Source organism: Eutrigla gurnardus (genome assembly GCF_963514095.1).
Source record: "Eutrigla gurnardus genome assembly, chromosome: 22".
Classification (NCBI taxonomy): Eukaryota; Metazoa; Chordata; class Actinopteri; order Perciformes; family Triglidae; genus Eutrigla; species Eutrigla gurnardus.
Window position 1 is genome coordinate 720001 of NC_139933.1, and position 12981 is coordinate 732981.

Genomic DNA, 12981 nt, shown 5'->3' on the forward strand with positions numbered 1-12981 from the left:
CTGCATTAACATTACTTCCTGGTTCGGAGGTCATGTGAGCCGTCGGCCTCGTAGTCGGACAACGGCCCTTTTATTGATGCTGGATAATAACGTTAACCAGCTGTTAATAAAACGTGTAAATGCCAAGAATACACACTAATACTAAGAATAGAAACAGAACACTAATGGAAGACTCTGGTTTCATTTCATCACAAACAACTCAAATAACAGAGGAAATTAAATCTCCTGTTTTCTACAATTAGAGTCCAAACGTGAGACAATCAAGAACTGAGAGTCGGATCCTTTTTTCACAACATTTTGATATTAAATCTGGAGGCGAGTGGAACGATGTTTGAGGAGGTGGACGGCTGCAATACTTTATGATTTAAATGTTAGAATAAGCTCGTCATGCTTCAGATAATCAGATTCTTAGCGGAGGAAGAAGACTGTTTAGTGTTCCACTTCTTTGGTTCCCTCGTTTAACTCGGATCATTCGGTGCCTTGAGTTCAAACATGTCGCATGTTTAAAGGGTCACACGTGTTATTATTATTATTATGCTTTTTTAATGGCCGTTTTGATATTTTAACGAATGGGTAGTTTACATTTCCACTGAGTCCAGGTTTGGTCCATTTCTCCGGTGCATGTTTGGTTTTATTTTCATAAAGTGAGACGAGGAAGCTTCTGTAGAAAATGTTTTAATTTATTCTCACCGTTTCTTTCTGGATGGAACCAAGAAGTTGGTCTTTTACATTTTAAAGTGTGTGTGTGTGTGTGTGGGGGGGGGGGACTTTTGCTTTTTCTACTTGACTGGCTTTTATTTTTTAACCTGATCTTCAACAGTATAGAAATATATCCATCAGGTTCACTGAGAAGTCTTGAGTTGTAGTTGACATGTTTCCCTGCGATGATGATGATGATGATGATGTTTTTATAAACCTCCTTTTGCATGTCCTTACCTGAAACACTTGCTTTTCTTATTTGACTCCATGTTGGATTGTTTCTGCTGTACAGTGTTTCACATGGAAAAGTCCAACTTTGCAAAAAACCAACAAGCAGTCAGGCAGCTGTGGATAGAAACTATTTGAATCCGATGCTGGAGTTTTAACCTTCTTCTGCTGTAAACATGAACCATGTGACACATGCATTGTAACGGCCTCAACAAACTTCTCATTCTCACTGAACAACATTTTCAACAAAGAGAGAAAGGTGATTTGTTTTTTTTATTTCATGTAAATGAATGTCGCCGATCTCAACAAAAATAAAACTTTTTCCTTTGGTTTAAAATGCAGATTTGAAGTTGTATTTTTGTTCAAGGGAGATATTTTAACGTCACCATCTAAAGCGCCTCACTTTGATCTCATTTCTATTCAGCTGGTCAAAAGCAGACAATACAATAATATAAACCAGGGGGTCCAGTCTAATCCAGACACCTGATCATCCCCCTGGGGAAGACTGGACCCCCCTGATCAAACAAACCAGTACAAGAAGATCAGCATTTTCCATTTCTACTGGACATACAAGGGATTTCACATCTTCATATCAACATAACATGACTGGCTGAAATGTCAGTGACTTTAACAGAAGAACAATAGAGCCGATAATCCTTGTGATTCCTGCTCAAAGCACACATTAATCTTGTAATATCAGAAGATGTGACGACCAGATTAACCCGAGGAAATAGTGCAGTGTTGTGTCTCCCAGCATCCTTTCAGATCCACATGACTGGATTTTAGACTGAGCGGTGCATCCATCAGAGAACAAGAAGATTCAGGAGAACGGCCCATTTGTAGGGTAACGTTACCTGGATGTGGTCTGGACATGGTTTCCAGCATCCAGCCCTCCAGGTCTAGTCCTACAGGAAGGTACTGAGGGTGTTGTCCACGGTGGCCAGGTGCAGGTACTCGGGCTGGTCCCTGTCAGACTCCACCTCCGAGTCCCGGTCCTCGTCATCGTCCTCCTTGCTCTGACTCGAGAGGGTCTTCTTCCTCTGGATGGACCCTCGAGAGCGCCGCTCCAGACACGCCACGATCATGTGGGCGAGGTCCTGCTGGAGCCGCTGGAAGTTCTCCCTGGGGGGGCAGGAACCAGGACTTGGACTAAGACCCGGGATTACAGTACTATACTAAATACATGTGACGGGTTGAAATGTACAAAGTCAGCTCAGTCTCTACAATAAGGACTTTAACTGTGATACCCACAATAAAACTAGTAAGATATAACATAGTTGGCTTTAGAAGTGATGGTCGGTACCTTTGACAGAGTCACGTTAGCTGTTCCCCCTGCTTCCAGTATTTATGCTAAGCTAAGCTAACCAGCTTCCCATCTAACTGCTCAAAGCAAATAACCCTATTTTACTTTCTGAGTCTTTGCTAGATCACATTCAGACCTTGTTGAGAAGTCTAGGTGTGGACATTTGTATCTAGTCCAGAAAAAGACACCTCCTCGCCTCCATGAACAGCAGTAAAGGTAATGAAGACGTTGCTTACGTGGTGGGTGGAGTCGGGAGGTCGTAGTCTTGGCCCGTCTCGCCCGTCAGCCAGTAGGTCGTCTCCGTGCCTTTACCCTGGAAACACATTCACACGCTTCACGTCTAGATACCATTGAAAAACGTTGCATCGGCCAAGAGGCTCGTCTTTACCTTTAGATACGTTTCTCCTCTGACGTCGTACTCAAACCTGCAGTCCGTCCTCTGCAGGATGTCTATGGTGGGCTGACTGACGTGGATCCGCAGGGCTGGGGGGGTAAGGAGTTAAGACAAGACATTTACTCCTGATTGATTGGTTGAGGTCTGTTTTAAATGCATTTAATGGGGTTGATTGGTTGATTGGTGGCGCCTGTATCGGCGAGGGAGTAACGAGCAGCAGACTCACGGTGTCCTGAAGACTCCATACGAGACGCTGTGTTCACTGTGTCTCCAAATAAACAGTATCTGGGCATCTTGATCCCCACCACGCCGGCCGCACAGAGACCTGGACACACAGTTTAAACGCAAACGAGTGGAAAGGAAGGAATGCTTGCTCTTTACACGGACGATCCAGGGATCTTGTCTTGTTTCGGGCCGTCTACCTGAGTGAACGCCGATGCGGATCCAGACCGGGATCCCCGGAAGGTGCCGGAGCTGGAAGGTCCCCATGAACGCCAAGATGTCCAGCGCCATGCGGCAGATATCCACCGCGTGGCGGTTGCCGTTCCGCCTCGGGAGCCCGGAGACCACCATGTAGGCGTCGCCAATCGTCTCCACCTGAGAGGGAAGATGGAAGACATGAGGAGGTCTGCCGGTCTGGTTGGATTTCACCTCTTTTTTATCGTCCGTCCGGTGAAACCTTGTAGACGTCGTGGTGGTCCAGGATGCGGTCAAAGCCGTTGTAGATGTCGTTGAGCATGTCCACCACCTCCATCGGCGTGCTGTACTGGCACAGCGTGGTGAAGCCCACGATGTCGCTGAAGTATATGGTCACCTCCTCGTAGAGCTCCGGCTCCACCACGCCGGTCTCCTTCAGGCTCTTCACCACCGGACTGCAGGGAGAAACCAGACGGTGAAGCAGCTGGATCTGGATCGTTGTAGGATCTGTGTGTGTGATGTAAACGGACCCAGGAAGCAGCATGAAGTTGAGGCGGTCTGCTCGGTCCCTCTCGGCCTTGTAGAGGACCGTCCTCTCCTCCACCAGGTACTCCAGGTTCCTGGAGTACATCTGCAGCCGTCGGATCATGTTGTCCATGTAGCTCTCGTTGTCCTGGTTGTGAATTTTACTAAAGGACCATGGAAGGACAAGGAAAACACACACTTTCACTAAAACACTGCAAATGTGTCACTTCTCAGACCTTCTAGAAGGTGAAGCAGCGATTACCTGATGATTTTCCCCAGAGAGTTCTCCACCTTCTTAAAGTCAGGTCTTTTCTCCGGATCTTCATCCCAACAGCTTTTTATCTGCATGTAGATCTACGAGACGGACGAAGCGTTAACACGATGGCGGGTAAAGCAGCACACGACTGGCAGGAACTCACCTCTAACTCCTTCTCTGAAGCCGTCTGGAGGTTCAGGTCGGGTCTGAAGTAGGACATGATGACCTTGGCCAGCTTTTCTGTGAGGAAACGCAGACATCAATCTTCTTCATTCTTTTGATTTTAAAGAGTTATTCCTTCCTTCTGTACGGTGATTTGGACTTTAACTACTGCAAACACAACTTTAACTCTAAACAGGTCACGAGACTTTGGACTATTCAACATGCATCCAGATGTTGATTTCACAGCTGTGGACGGCGGCTGTGAAGGCAACGTGAGCCTCACCTGCTCGGTCGGAGCAACTCTCGCTGTAGAAGGTGCTCTTCCTGAGAACGATCTCGTGAGCGATGATGGCAAAGCTGTAGACGTCTCCTTTCTGAGACGTGCCCTGTCTCCTCAGATGCTCCGGGGCCGTCCATAAGTCTGAGAGGAGGAGGAGGAGGAGGAGGAGGAGGTGAGACCAGACAGAATGAATATAAACTGTGGGAAGGACGGGACCCTCCGTGTTCTACCTTTGCCGGGGCTGAGGAAGCTGTTGCAGCCGAAGTCGGTGATCTTCACCACCATGCGTTGGTCCACCACACAGTTGGTGGACTTGAGGCGGCCGTGCACCTGGATGTGACTGGCATGGAGGTAGGACATGCCCTGCAGGAGGATTCACACACCACAGGGTTAAAAGCAGAGTTCATGTGTGACCTCTACTGGTGACCAGGGGAACTGCAGCAACAAGGATCACTCAAGACTAAGATTAACCTTATTATAATCTACCACATATAATATAATCGTATTACAATAACATTCTGTGTACAATCAGTACGACAGTATGACGCTCCTTAAAATATCTGAAAGGAAATCCATGTCCTTTTCCTTTTTGGTATATATTTAGTTAATAAAAAGGAACTGGCACCATTACCCACCGTGCACCATTACCCACCATGCACCATTACCCACCATGCAAACTGAAAGAGCTTCCATTTAGTTTTTAATGCATCCATGTGTCAAAATGCATGTCAGGGAAATACAAATTCAGGTAACAAGCAAAAATCCCTTCTCTTTTTTGTTGTTGCTGAAACACCAAAACACCATTTCTGAAACCAGAGGCCTCTTTGCCTTGAATCCGATCTGCTGAGTCACTCTGCTTCCCAAGCAATCTGATTGGTTACAGGTGTTTTCTCAGGTGCAGGTGATTAGAAATGGAGTTGGCAGTTTCTTTGTGCAACAGGGGGGTTGGAAATTATACTGTATACACTATAACGGAGTATTTCTTGTATATTGTGGGGGTCTGTGTCCATCAGATATACATCAGACTTCACCAGAGTTTCTGTCCCACCTTGACGATGTCGTACATGACGGAGATCTTGAACTCCCAGTCCATGAAGGTCTCCTCCGGGTACGAAACCTTATCGTTCAGCACATACTGGAGAAGAACGGTGAAAGCTGCTGATGTCATCCAACCAATCAAGGGAATCAATGGATAGGTGCCGTACGTACCCTGAGGGACCCCCTCTCTCCGTACTCGAACACCCCGAACACGCCCTCGTCCATCTTCACCGTCCCGTAAAACTTGGTGAGGTTGCAATAGTCGATCTGCTTGAGCTGTAACAGTCATGTGGGGACATAAATCTGATAACACACTCACAATGGGGGGAATAGGGCAATACTGTGTGTGTGTGTGAGTGTCTTACTGCATTCAGTTCTATCATCTGGGTCTCGTTAAAGTCCGAGTCCTCCAGCTCCTTCAGGATCACGATCTGAAAACATGGCAGCATCAGCATCCATCGGATCTTCACGCTGGTGGATGTGATAGATCCTGTGTTACCTTCTTATCGTAGAGAGCCCGGCGGATCTGGAACTTCTTGTTCTTCCTCTCGTCTTCGATCTGGCGGGGCAGATGGAGGACGGGTGTTCACTTCATCATCATATAGATCTGAGATCTTTACTGTGTGGATCTATACGGGACAGCTACGCTTCATTCACCTTCAGGGAGATGACGTTGTGTTGGTTGGTCTCCAGCAGCGTGACCAGATCCGAGTCGATGTGGGACCAGCGCTTCCTGACCAGGCGTTCCCTCTGGTTCTGTCTATAAGGAATAAAACATGAAAGCATTCCAAATCTAACAATGTCCCATGCTCTATTATGTCCTATGACGGCCTGATACCATATAGCACATCGCCATGGAAACCACATACTGCCATTCATCCATTCATGTAGGAAAGTCACTCACCTGTAGAAGATGAAGGCGATGGTGGCGACCACGACCACGGTGACGGCCAGCACGATCACGATGATGTCATGAAACGCCGGGCCTGCAGGAGGCAGCATAACCAAACGCTGAGGGGTCTCCTGTAGTCCAGTACCGGTCCAGTGTTCATGTACGTATTCAGGTGTGTGTGTGTGTGTGTGTGTGTGTGTGTGTGTACCTTGGTATGGTCTGAAATGAGGAAGCTTTGCTCCCCAGATGAAGGCCGGGTCCGTCTCCATCACTGTGGTTTGGTTGAGCTCGGTGTCGAATGTGAATAAGACTCGGTACTGAGGAGAAATAAATGTTATTTTCAAAGATATATATATATATATATATATATATATATATATATATAATATATATAATCTAAGTGTATATATGTAAGAGTAGTAGCAGTAAAGAGGGGAGGACCTTGTTGTCGTTGGAGGTGTAGATGACGGACAGGTTCACGTCTCGGTCTCCCTGCTGGTCCAGCTTGTAGTTTCCAGCACTTCCTGAAGAAGAGTCACACTTTACACACCAGAGACGGCCTGAAACCAGTCTGTGAACTGGTTTACTGTGAACTGGATCACTGTGAACTCATTAGATGTTTAATAGCTTGAGTATTTATAGAATCATATCTACAGTATTTTCTCTGTTTTGTTTCCCCATCAAATACATCCCCTTCACTCCTCCTCCTCTTGGATTTCTGATTTGTTCTCTCCTATCAAGGTGATTGATTCAGCGTTACAACCATACAGTAAGAATGTTGCTCCTCCTTCCTCACCATTAAAGGAGACGTTTCTGAAGTAATTCACGTTAACAAACTCCATCTGCTGGATCTCGTGCTGCGGCTTTTTAACAATCTCCCTCATCACCTGACCAATCAGCAGCACCGAGTCGTGGTACGCTGCCATGTAGTCGTTCATCTGCAGGGAGAGAGAGGGGGAGACGTCGAAGACTGGAACTACTTTCTGGATAATAGTCCCGATATGAACAACTGCTCTGTAGATGATTAATATTATTATAATAAGGAGCAGTGGAGCTGAACCTTTAACGCTCATATAAACATGCACACAGACAGGAAAGCATCAGCTGAATAAAATGTAAAACCGGTCTTTTAGAAGAAGAGTCAGCAGCGGATGTTGAAAGGCATTGTGGGAAATCTAGAAGCGGGTACACAGAGGGCGACCGGTCTCACCGTGTTGTTGTCCTTCAGGTCTGCGTTGATGATGTAGTTCCTGGTGTTGGGCATCGTCAGCACCAACACGTTCCTCATGTACGGCGGTGACGAGGTGTTGGTGTAGTATTGATCACTGTGGAGACCAGGCAGGACACAATCACCATTAATCACTTCATCAATTAATCACTGACTCACTGCCGAAGAATCAAATCACACTGTCTTCACATTCTATTACAGCCAAGAGATGAGAGGATGAAGAGATGAAGGGATGAAGAGATGAAGAGATGAATGAATGAAGGGATGACAGAATGAAGAGATGAAGGGATGAAGGGATGAAGAGATGAAGGAATGAATGGATGACAGAATGAAGAGATGAAGAGATGAGAGGATGAAGAGATGACAGAATGAAGAGATGAGAGGATGAAGAGATGAAGAGATGAAGAGATGAATGAATGAAGAGATGAAGGGATGAAGGGATGAATGAATGAAGAGATGAAGGGATGAAGAGATGAATGGATGAAGGGATGAAGAGATGAAGGGATGAAGGGATGAATGAATGAAGAGATGAAGGGATGAAGAGATGAAGGGATGAAGGGATGAAGGGATGAATGGATGAAGAGATGAATGGATGAAGAGATGAATGGATGAAGAGATGAATGGATGACAGAATGAAGAGATGACAGAATGAAGAGATGAAGAGATGAAGGGATGAATGGATGAAGAGATGAAGAGATGAAGGGATGAAGGGATGAAGGGATGAAGAGATGAAGAGATGAAGAGATGAAGGGATGAAGGGATGAATGGATGAAGAGCACTGACTTGTAGAGATCGATGATGATGAAGAGAATATTGCTGCTGTCGGCGTGTTTAGAGATCCTCTTGATCTCCTCCACATCCGCCGGGGATCCACACATGATGAACACTGCAAACACAGGATGCTAACAACACAGGATGCTAACAACACACCGCTAACGTGAAGGTCACGTGAAATGAGCTTTCCTGCTGAACGCCTTCAACGTCAGCATGTCAGGCGTTATCACAGGTCTCAGTACATTTATAGTTATAGTTATGGTTCAAAGTGGGACACTCACACTGACAAGAGCTTGTAAAAGTATTCCAGGTTGCCAACTTTCATTCTCCTTTCAGGAGGCCGTCCCGCTCCACCTTTATATCCAGGTTATATAAAAAGGAGACTTACGGTTGCTCGTCCTGTTTTGGGGCGACAGCGCGTTGTTCAGCTGCTCAGGTGTGCGCAGCACCGTCCTCGTAATGATTTGAGAAAACTCGCTGGCGTCTGCATCCAGAGCATTTATATACCTGCAGAACAGATTTATTAAAGAAACACAGCTGCATCGTCGGCGTAAAGACTGATCCAGCAGATCTAGCAGATCTACACCCTGCATTTATATACCTGCAGAACAGATTTATTAAAGAAACACAGCTGCATCGTCGGTGTAAAGACTGATCCAGCAGATCTACACCCTGCAGGGATGTCTCACCAGAAGCAATCCTCCGTGTTGCTGGGCTTCTTGTAGACGTAGGCCGTCTCCCACTTGGGTTTGATCTTGTTCTTCTCTCCCCAGAAGTCGATGAAGAAGTTGAGGATCTTGCGAGCTGGCGGCAGGAGGCGCTGCAGGTTGAGGGCGTTGTCGCAGGAGAGCCCGAAGCTTCCCGCCGAGAGGATGGGGGTGCTGAGCTTCAGACCCTTCTCCGAACTACGAGAGGAAAAGAAAGACAGGGAAAGAGCATGACATTTCTACATTTCTACACGTCAAACCCTGTTTTTAATATATTAACGTCCCCCAACATCGTCAGATGTGACCTGCACTTACTCAACGACATGGAAGGTAGTGTAGGTGCAGGTGGGTCCCAGTACGGCGCATCCCAGAGAGCCCGAATTCTGCAAGAGAATACAGATGAGCCCACCTTGTCTGTCTGTCTATCAATCAATCTTCCTGTTAGGTCAGGATGGCGGTACGTCGGTTAATACACTCCAACGTAGGAGCACAGAGGCGAGTATATCTGCCTACATGTTCTTAAACAAGTGTCTTATCATGGTGGTCATCAGGCGGACTTGAACTCACCATGAGGTCCTTGAGCTCCTCCACTCCCTCACAGGCGTTGCTCTGGCAGCCTTTGTGCCGGTAAAAGGTCGGCTTCAAGCCGCCGAAGTTGGCCGTGAGATTAAACCCGACATCTTTGTTGTGAATGGTGGGAAGTAAACAGTAAAAAACATTCATTATTGAAAAAAGAAAAGAGTGGTATCAGTGATATCAGTGTAATGTTTGCACTTTAGTCCTGCAGACAGGAATGCAGACTAATATAACATATTGTTGTTTGTCATACTTTATTACCTTCTGCAGCGTTGATGTTGGAATCCGTCTCGATGGCCTTCAGTATCTCGTCCTTCACAAAGATCAGGCTCCAGGGAGACTCCACATCCTCCAGCAGGATCACGTTGATCGTGATCCCGTCCAGACACTGTCTGATGCCCCGACACGGAGCGCCAACAATCAAACCCAGGGTGCACAAACACAACCACCACCGCCCGGCTCCCATCGTCTGCAACGCTCCTAGCATTTATACTTCTGGGCTGCTGGAGAGTCCATGATCCGGTCTAGGCCTTCACTCTGAGAACCTCCTCCAAAGCTTTGCTGCAAAGAGAAGAAATGTGAAGTATCCGTGTTCCCTCTGTGGTTCAGCCTCCCTCTGCTCCGCTCACCTGTCCTCTGCACCTGAGGTTGTTAATATACAACCTGTGAGGACGCAGAGGCGGGCCATATAACCGTCCCCTGCTGTTGGCTGGTCGGCATGAATTACAGGCCTCAAACACACACACAGCACAGACTGGAGGTTTAAGGGAAACCGCCTCCACCAGGGACAGCTCAAATATCTGTTGAGAGTGGAATGTAAAAGAAGCTCCTCTGACCTTCAGCAGCCTCCGTTAATGGATCTGGACCGGGTCCTTATGGGGACCTGAAACCCACATGAACTGATCTGAGGTCAGCCGTCCTGGAGTCACTCAGGCTGAACAGTCACCTTGTTGCTTGGAGCACCTGATCACAAGTGATCACTGATGAGGAGTGTGTCTGAAAACAAAGGATTACATTCCAAGAATACCTGAATACACTTAAAGGTTACAATACAAGCTTGAAATCATTTCATTTATGGTGGAATAAGAGTTTAACAGACACTGGTTTGAGACCTTTATGGTTAATTTAAAGACTTTTTTTTATGTGATCTTCCAACAAACAAAATCCCTGTTTAGTGCCAAAATACAGAGCTATTCTGAAGTATTATAAAGTATTCTGACGTACTATGAGTTATAGTCCTGATCCCTGGCCTCCACGAACACCCTGACCCGCTGAGGAGAAGAAGGTTCAACCTTTATCTGGTCGGACCATAAAATACAGCTGCAGCCTTCTGGCCTGGATGTTCTTCATTTAAAGGCTTTGTTTTCTCCACTCGGTGATGGTTGTGTGTGTGTGTATGTATGTGTCTGTGTGTGTGTGTCTGTGTGTGTGTGTGTGCGTGTGTGTGTGCGTGTGTGTGTGCGTGTGTGTGTGTGTGTGTGTGTGTGTGCGTGTGTGTGTGCGTGTGCGTGTGTGTGTGCGTGTGTGTGTGCGTGTGTGTGTGTGTGTGTGTGTGCCAGAGACAGGAAGACAGTAAACACAGATGCTTGTAAATTTCTGGAGAGAAAAGAGAAGAGCAAAGGTTGGCGTGGCCATAAACTCAGATAACGTGCTGTAAAACCTCACACCTCACACACGCCTGGGACAATCCCCTTCACCAACCCCTCAGGTGTGTGTTCGATTCCCACGCTGCCGCACACCGATGCGACCCCTCCATCAGTGTGACGTTCAGGGAACCTGCAGGAAAACAGAGACCCTGCTTTGCTTCCCGGCTCCTCCATCACATGTCCTTATGTTTGATTTTCATCCTTTATGTATCCGGATGAAGGGAAATCAATCAAAGCAGATCAATAAGAATGGGCTGCTAACATGTATGTTTGTATTGTGTTGTTTCACTGAGACATGTTGGTTCCTGGTCCCGAGAGCTTCATTTAGGGATCTATGTTTTCTTCTTTGAATCTGGTCTTCTTGTTCCTTCTTTCTTGGCTGCAGGTTTAAAGGCTGCCGGTCGATATAAAACGTTGGGCAACTAAACAAACATGAATCCGACCAAAGTCCCGTCCTTTCTGCCTCATTACGCTGCTCATTGTGTTTGCTCTCTTCATTTCTTTTATTGTCATTATCCGTTACATTGATTTAGTTTTACACCTGAAGCTCGGGTTCAGGCCCGACAGCTTCTTCTTGGTTTTATATTTAACAATTTTATTCAAATGACTCATTTGCAGCTTGTTTCCCCCTTTTTTAGTCTCACTGCAATAATAAACATCCTCCACAAAGAAATATAAAGGCAGAGGTATAATATATACATATATATATATATGGGCTGCACGGTGGTGTAGTGGGTAGCACTCTCGCCTCACAGCAAGAGGGTCCTGGGTTCGATTCCCGGGTCGGCCTGGGTTCCTTCTGTGTGGAGTTTGCATGTTCTCCCCGTGTAAGCGTGGGTTCTCTCCGGGTTCTCCGGCTTCCTCCCACAGTCCAAAGACATGCAGGTTGGGGTTAGGTTCATTGATGACTCTAAATTGCCCGTAGGTGTGAATGTGAGTGTGAATGGTTGTCTGTCTCTACATGTCAGTCCTGTGATAGACTGGCGTCCTGTCCAGGGTGTACCCTGCCTTCACCCAATGACAGCTGGGATCGGCTCCAGCCCCCCCGTGACCCTGAATACAGGATAAGCGGTAGAAAATGGATGGATGGATATATATATATACACTCAACAAAAATATAAACGCAACACTTTTGTTTTTGCTCCCATTTTTCATGAGATGGACTTAAAGATCTAAAATTCATTCCAGATACACAATATTACCATTTCTCTCAAACATTGTTCACAAATCTGTCTAAATGTGTGATAGTGAGCACTTCTGCTTTGCTGAGATAATCCATCCCACCTCACAGGTGTGCCACATCAAGATGCTGATCCTTATACTGCCCACAATAAAAGGCCACTCTGAAATGTGCAGTTTTGTCTCACAGCAAAATGCCACAGATGCCACAAGCATTGAGGGAGCGTGCAATTGGCATGCTGACAGCAGGAATGTCAACCAGATCTGTTGCTCGTGCATTGAATGTTCATTTCTCCACCATAAGCCGTCTCCAAAGGCGTTTCAGAGAATATGGCAGTACATCCAACCGGCCTCACAACCGCAGACCACGTGTAACCACACCAGCCCAGGACCTCCACATCCAGCAGGTTCACCTCCAAGATCGTCTGAGACCAGCCACGCAGACAGCTGCTGAAACAATTGGTTTGCATAACCAAACAATTTCTGCACAAACTGTCAGAAACCGTCTCAGGGAAGCTCAACTGCATGCTCGTCGTCCTCATCGGGGTCTTGACCTGACTCCAGCTCGTCGCCGTAACAGACTTGAGTGGGCAAATGCTCACATTCGATGGCGTCTGGCACGTTGGAGAGGTGTTCTCTTCACGGATGAATCTCGGTTTACATTGTTCAGGGCAGAT

The 12981-nt window shown here is 46.6% G+C and overlaps 2 protein-coding genes across 8 annotated transcripts in view; one reads left to right on the plus strand and one right to left on the minus strand.

The window, feature by feature from the left end:
- Positions 1–1270, plus strand: part of kctd17 (potassium channel tetramerization domain containing 17) — an 11065-nt gene extending 9795 nt beyond the window's left edge. For all 7 annotated transcript variants that reach the window (XM_084040291.1, XM_084040284.1, XM_084040289.1 and 4 more), the window contains one exon: positions 1–1270. This exon is cut by the window's left edge and continues 502 nt beyond it. The gene's annotated coding sequence lies outside the window, so the exon portion shown is untranslated.
- A 145-nt stretch (positions 1271–1415) lies between these two features.
- Positions 1416–10519, minus strand: gucy2cb (guanylate cyclase 2Cb). Its single transcript, XM_084040281.1, has 28 exons — positions 10316–10519; positions 9741–10040; positions 9471–9583; positions 9219–9286; positions 8886–9101; positions 8585–8703; positions 8206–8308; positions 7405–7519; positions 6991–7132; positions 6636–6718; positions 6403–6511; positions 6207–6288; positions 5960–6062; positions 5802–5861; positions 5668–5733; positions 5474–5578; positions 5313–5399; positions 4495–4627; positions 4268–4405; positions 3986–4062; positions 3829–3920; positions 3572–3730; positions 3304–3496; positions 3047–3221; positions 2851–2949; positions 2619–2713; positions 2467–2543; positions 1416–2049 (listed from the first exon to the last, which is right to left on the minus strand). Exons 2-28 carry the CDS (start codon positions 9964–9966, stop codon positions 1833–1835), a joined length of 3252 nt encoding a protein of 1083 aa, XP_083896407.1. The 5' UTR covers positions 9967–10040; positions 10316–10519; the 3' UTR covers positions 1416–1832.
- Between the last annotated feature and the right edge of the window lie 2462 nt (positions 10520–12981).